The following is a 7,260-nucleotide window of genomic DNA, read 5'->3' as shown; positions in this document are numbered from 1 at the left end:
AATATTATACATTTATTTTGTAAAAGGTATGTGCATGGCTTTCAGACACTGCCTCAAATGCATCGCCAGGTTTCCGTTAAATCCCTGGCATTACATCCACATAGTATGCTTGTTAGGGAAGCCAGCATGTGATATCATCGCTACGTTCCCTTATTGATGTTCATACAATGAAAACTTGAGCTAGTCGTCAGTTTCACCCATGCGTAATGGCAAACTCAGCCGTGCGTAAAGCATCCAATTTAACTGCAACCCAGCGGACGGGCGTACACATTCCCTATCAGATAAATGAACGCAGTAAACCAAAATCAAGCAAATTCAAAAGTGCACATTTTCAGATGTGTGGGATCATGTGTAAGCCAGGTGAACCTTTCTGGTCTATTATGGAGAGCCGGCACTGGCTGTTGTCCAACACTTGCAGAGGTATGGCTCCCTGGGTTTTGAACGTGGCAGAGAGCGTGCTGCGCACCGGGTAAGCTTGGCTGGTCGCCGCAGCAGCGGGGCTTCTCCAGAACACATCCCTGAGCATCTTCCTGAACTCCCGCCGCATGAGGCAATACAGCACCGGGTTCAAACAGCTGTTGGCGTGCGCCAGGCAGACGGTGACGGGGAACACGTAGGTGTGCACCATGTAGTACGTCTCGTCCCAGTTGACGGCGTTAAATTTGACCAAGACGCCCCAAAACGTGATGGCATGGTTCGGCATCCAGCAGAGAAAGAAGGACAGAACCACCACGGTGACGGATTTGGTGACTCTGGAGCGCCGCTTCGGGTTGGGGGTGTTGTGCATGCTCCTCTGTCGGATGAAGCGCAAGAGCATCAGATAGCTGCAGGACACGGTGAGCATGGGCACTATGAAAGCCACGACGATCTTCTGGATGTGGTAAAGGGCGAGCCAGTCGTGTCCGTCCGGGAACTTTAAAAGGCAAAGTTTCTCCCCGGCCACCTCGATCCCGGCAGAGAAAATAGTGGTGGGGGCTGTGGCGACCGTCGCAGACCCCCAGAGCAGCGCGCACACCCATTTCACAGGAAGCGACCTCCGGCCGACTCGGTTCTTTAGAGCCGAGGCGACGGACCAGTAACGGCTCACGCTCATCGCCGTGAGGAAGAACACGCTGGCGTACATGTTCATCACCGTCACCGACAGGATGATTTTGCACATGGCGTTTCCAAAGGGCCAGCTGAAGTCCAGCGCAGTGTCCACTGCCCAGAAAGGCAGAGTCAACACGAACTGGAAGTCGGTCACAGCCAAATTGATGATGAAGAAGTTGATGCTCGACTTCTTGCGACCCTGCCTTAACCTCATGAGGAGGAAGACTAACAAGTTGCCCACTAAGCCCACGGCGCAAACTACCGAGTACACCACAGATACCAGTATCCGGAGGATCGGGCTCCCGTCCGCGGTGACGTCGATGTCCTCCAGACTGCTGAATTTCTTCTCCCGAGTCCAAGTTCGGTTCGTCGGTCCACTTGAGTTGAGTATTTCACCCATCTCCATGAAGGGGGACAGTCCAGACCCCGCTGGCGACCGGAGACGCCCCGGCTCTTCTAGTGAGGGCATATCAAGATGAAAAGGCACTCCACGTGCACGAAACCCTGTCAAACGTGATGGAGGACCACCTCTGTCTTGTTCAGGGGCATCACATCTCTCTCTGGCTGGCACCTGTGGTAGGTCCTGGTTATATACAGCAGCCCCACGCCGCTGCCAAGCGCCGATTGGTCCGATGAGACGTGACCATAGATATATGTACATGACGTGGGCAGAGAGGCCATGTGACACTTTAATGGGCATCTCCCTCGGCGTGAGCTCAGATTCAGAACCAGAATGGATTTATTCGGCAATACAAGGATACACACGAATTTGTCTTGGTTATAGAGCGATTCGCATTTAAGGGCCCAAGGGGTCAGGGGGCCCCTAAACCAGAGACTCCGGCTAAATTCGCTGGTATTTACTCTTCGTTTGTCACTGCACAGCTGAAGCACTCATTCATTCATGTCAACGGCAGCTTGTCGTCATTGTTTGTTTTGGTTTTTGTTGTTTTTTTGTTGCTGTTGTTTTAGACTATATCTGTTAATATTAAAGGTGGCTTTTACTGATCTCCTATTTGTGCCCAGGGGCCCATTGTCGCATAACCCATCTATGACACAGTCCCTCTCACTATGTCCCTGCTATAACCAATGCCACAACTATCGCCTGGAAGACGGCTTTCAAACTGGTCCTTGGGGACCCAGAGTAATGCTTGTTCTGGCATTCTCACGAAATCGTTTGTCATATTTAATGGACCAAAGTTTGCTCATAAACCTGAGAATGCCAAGAGGCCAGAACCTATCTATCTATCTATCTATCTATCTATCTATCTATCTATCTATCTATCTATCTATCTATCTATCTATCTATCTATCTATCTATCTATCTATCTATCCTACATTTGATGCCACAACGATGATAAGGCCATACTGCTAACCATAGATCGTTATCTATAATCATTAACTATCTAAGGGATGGATGAAGATGGTAGAGGTTTAGTACTCATCCAACAACAACAGAGGGCATGAATTATGACTGTAGATACTCATAGATGATTAAAAGAAATATTAGACCATTCATGTAACAAAAGGTTACATAGTTATAATCTAAGTGCTAAGAATTAAAATTCTACAGTCTATATAACAATGGAAGGGATGGATTAGGGACAAGGGTGAGCCACACCATCACACCATGGGAATTAAACCAGGCCTATATTCTTTGCTAATATAAGCAGTGATGTAGAGAGCATAATATTTCATTTGTTTGTGTGACCAGACACTAAATAAAAAAGATTGTGTACATATTCCTGTCTATACTAAAAGCTACATGTAATGACAGCAGTGGGATAGTTTATGGACGGCATGGTGGCCCAGTGGTTAGCACTGTTGCCTCACAGCAAGAAGGTCCTGGGTTTGAACCTCAGACCATCCCAGGTCCTTTTTGTGTGGAGTTTGCATGTTCTCCCCGTGTCTGTGTGGGTTTCCTCCGGGTGCTGCGTGGGTTTCCTCCCACCATCAAAAAGACATGCATTTTAGGGTTCCTGCCTGTGCCCCTGAGCAAGGCAATGGAAAGAAGAACTGGAGTTGGTCCCCGGGCACTGCAGCTGCCCACTGCTCCTATACAATAGGATGGGTTAAATGCAGATGACAAATTCATTGTAAGAATACAATGACAAAATAAAGTGTTTTTCTGGCTTTCATTTCTCATTCATTTCACAGCAGCAGCAGCGGGGGGATAGTTTAGGCTTGTGTGCCATCATCTCTTAGCAGAAAATAGCAAGCCAAGGGCTGAAGAGACCACCTTGGACATCAACCTAGGACAGGCCTCTATGTTAGTAATGTACACATCTAAAAACTATCAAGTATCATAAATGCCTCAGAATAAGGAATTAGCTTCACAGTAACCAGTATAAGTATACCGATAAGCGGTGCAGTCATCTGTTTTTGTGTTAATATATCATATTGCAATTTTAACCATTGTTTCTTTGAATCAGTCGACCCAGCAAGTTTCCCTCTGTACATATATATATATACAGTGTTGTATCACCTATACATGCATGAAGTACCACTATATGGGAAAAATAGAAATATCATAAGATTTTATAGAAAATGAAATGTATATATGTGTAATGTAAAATTATGATAATATGCAGATAAGAAACTTTATTTTCTTACTTACATGTTCTTTCTTTTTGTTTTTGTTTTTTGTTTTTTTAGTCCTTATGTTCTGATGCTAAGCCTCCAAGCAAGCCAACTTGGCAGTCGTCCCATGTGAAGAACTACATAGTGAAGAGGTACCAAGTATACGCTCATCCAGAAAATGTCAAGTGTGACAATGACAAGTCTGACATTTGACAATGTCAAAATGTCAATATAGAAGACAAAAATGGCAAAACCAGAATGAAGTAGTAAGGTCTGCGCACTAAATTGCTCCCAAAAGCTATTTGATTTGGCAGTGTTTTGATCACGTAGATTTTCCCCAGGTAAATACTAGTATACAAATACACTTGGCACTCTGTCACCTAAAGGTTACCAATAGGTCTCAGTATTTTGATTTAAAACGTTTTCTGTGATTGATCGTTTACTACCATGTATATTAATGATGATCAGATTGTATGTTTTTTGCTATGTCTGTAAATTTTGGTGTCTTAGTGTGTGTGTGTGTGTGTGTGTGTGTGTGTGTGTGTGTGTGTGTGTGTGTGTGTGTGTGTGTGTGTGTGTATAACTTTGTTAAAAAAACACTCAAGGGTAGGGAAAGTGCTCAACAAATTAGGAGCAAAATAATCCAGTGAGTCAAGTAAATTCTTTATGAGACAGTAAAAGCCTGTTTCATGCCATAAGCAATCATATATATATATATATATATATATATATATATATATATATATATATATATATGAGAGAGAGAGAGAGAGAGAGAGAGGGAGAGATGCAGTTATGTGCAGAGACATTAACTGTACGGATATGAGGCATAGAAGCGATCTCTGCTGCATGTATAATGACATTGTTAGTGCCCTGTATGAAGGCGGTAAGCCTACTATAAGTATAAAAACAAGACACATAACATCAGGTCTGGTTGGAACAAGTATGTAGCTGAGTATCACGAAGAAGCCTGTGAAGCCTCTAAATCAGCGGTCGGGAACCTATGGCTCGCGAGCCATATATGGCTCTTCCGGTGACGGCATATGGCTCCCAGACAATTTTGAGTTGAAAATTATTTTTTTTTCAAAAAAATCAGTTTGGAACTGATTTTAAAATACTTGTGATATTTCTTAATAATACTGTGTCATTTTAAAGTAAACAGAAATTAGTTTTGAAGATAAATTTCCCGGTCACGGGTCACCCGTGGGTCGGGTCGGGAACCAATGGCTCGCGAGCATGTCCGGGTCATTGTAAAGGTGAAGAAATCAATTTTATCAGATAGCCAACTAGTTTATCCGCTTCAACCCTTGTAACGGAAAAGATGGCGAAAAGAAAAAAAGACGATGATTACCGTGCATTCCAGGCTGCGTGGACAGAGGAATCTGCATTTGTGGAGAGAGCAGGATCTGCGGTATGTCTAATATGCAATGATAAAATTACATCGATGAAACGGTCAAATATAAAGCGGCACTTCGATACGCACCATGCTTCATTTGCATCGAAATCTCCAGCGGGGGACAGCAGGAAAAGGGCATGCGAGGAGCTACAGCGGAGAGTGCAGACGAGTCAGCAGCAACTACGTGTGTGGACCAAGCAAGGTGACGGGAATTCCGCTAGCTTTGCGGGGGCTTTGGCAATAGTAAGGAATGGAAAGTCATTCACAGATGGCGAGTATGCCAAAACATTCATACTTGATGTGGCCAATGAACTGTTTGATGACTTCCCAAATAAAGACAAGATAATCAAACGAATAAAAGACATGCCCCTGTCAGCAAGAACTGTGCACGATCGTAGCATCATGATGGCAAATCAAGTCGAGGAAACACAAATTAAGGACATAAACGCCGGGACATACTTTTCTCTCGCGTTAGATGAGTCAACAGACGTTAGCCATCTATCTCAGTGCAGTATCATTGCCAGGTATGCTGCAGGTGACACACTGCGTGAGGAAAGCTTGGCTGTTTTGCCAATGAAAGGGACAACAAGAGGAGAGGATTTATTCATGTCTTTCATGGAGTTTGCTAAAGAAAAAAAACTACCGATGGATAAACTTATTTCTGTCTGTACTGATGGCGCACCCTGTATGTTGGGGAAGAACAAAGGATTTGTAGCGCTTCTCCGTGAACATGAAAAGAGAGCCATCCTAAGTTTTCATTGCATCCTGCACCAGGAGGCGCTTTGCGCTCAGACGTGTGGCCAGGAGCTTGGCGAGGTGATGTCGCTGGTCATTCGAGTGGTCAACTTTATTGTTGCCCGAGCTTTAAATGATCGCCAGTTTAAAGCTCTGTTAGAAGAAGTTGGGAATCATTATCCCGGTCTGCTTTTACACAGCAACGTGCGTTGGTTGTCAAGGGGGAAGGTGCTCAGCCGTTTTGCAGCTTGCCTGAGTGAAATCCGGACTTTTCTTGAAATGAAAGGCGTCAAGCATCCTGAGCTAGACAACACTGACTGGCTCCTGCAGTTTCACTATCTCGTGGACATAACTGGCCATCTGAGCCAGCTCAATGTGAAAATGCAAGGTATTGGAAATACAATCTCATCCCTTCAACAAGCAGTGTTTGCATTTGAAAGCAAGCTGGAAGTCTTTCTCGGGGACATTGAAACAGGTCGTCTTCTGCACTTTGAAAGACTGCAACAATTTAGAGATGCATGCTTAGCAAGTGACTCCACTCAACATCTGGATCTCCAGCAGCTAGCTGGCTTTACGTCCAATCTCCTGCAGTCATTCAAAGCACGTTTTGGAGAATTTCGTGCGCGCACTGGTCTTTTCAACTTCATCACTCATCCACATGAGTGTGCAGTGGACAAAATCGACCTGACATGCATCCCCGGGGTCTCTATCGGAGACTTTGAGCTGGAAGTTGCTGACCTGAAGGCATCAGACATGTGGATGAGTAAGTTCAAGTCACTTAATGGAGAGTTGGAAAGTCTTGCGCGACAGCGAGCAGAGCTGGCGAGGGAACACAAGTGGACAGAAATTAAAAATCTTCAACCTGAAGACCAGCTGATTCTTAAAACTTGGAACGAGCTTCCTGTGACATACCACACAATGCAGCGTGTGAGTATTGCCGTATTGACCATGTTTGGCTCTACATATGCATGTGAACAGTCTTTCTCGCATATGAGGAACATTAAGACCAACCTACGCTCACGTTTAACTGATGGAAGCCTCAACGCCTGCATGAAGCTCAACCTCACCACGTATGAACCAGACTACAAGGCCATCAGCAAAACCATGCAGCACCAGAAGTCGCATTAAAAGTAAGACATATTTAATTTATTATACGTTAAAAATACTATATGGCTCTCAATGAAATATATTTAGAAATATTTGGCTTTTATGGCTCTCCCAGTCAAAAAGGTTCCCGACCCCTGCTCTAAATCATGGGCTATAGCAGGCAGACCTAGACAAGGGCCTGAGCTTGAACTCAAGAAGCTCACTAATGCAAGATACAAGGACGCCATTTGCTTCATTTGTAAAAATGAGCAAGCCATGAGGGCAGATTCCGTGGCTAAGAAGCTGCTAGGAAATAATCTTGCTAATTTTTGGAAAGAAGTAAGAGCTCTCAACAACTGTAAAACATCTCTACCATG

At 44.5% G+C, this 7,260-nt stretch overlaps 1 protein-coding gene across 1 annotated transcript; it reads right to left on the bottom strand.

Moving 5' to 3' along the window:
• Nucleotides 1-331: 331 nt before the first annotated feature.
• Nucleotides 332-1,489, bottom strand: rxfp3.3a2 (relaxin family peptide receptor 3.3a2). The gene has a single exon (XM_056279306.1). It carries the CDS (start codon nt 1,487-1,489, stop codon nt 332-334), a length of 1,158 nt encoding a protein of 385 aa, XP_056135281.1.
• Nucleotides 1,490-7,260: the final 5,771 nt, after the last annotated feature.

The sequence above is a fragment of the Lampris incognitus genome, chromosome 4 (assembly GCF_029633865.1).
Source record: "Lampris incognitus isolate fLamInc1 chromosome 4, fLamInc1.hap2, whole genome shotgun sequence".
In the NCBI taxonomy this organism is placed as follows: domain Eukaryota; kingdom Metazoa; phylum Chordata; class Actinopteri; order Lampriformes; family Lampridae; genus Lampris; species Lampris incognitus.
This window is presented reverse-complemented; position numbering and strand designations above follow the sequence as displayed.

Excerpts from the sequence above, each read along its gene's own strand:
- rxfp3.3a2 (XM_056279306.1), bottom strand. The coding sequence starts at position 1,489 with ATGGGTGAAATACTCAACTCAAGTGGACCGACGAACCGAACTTGGACT.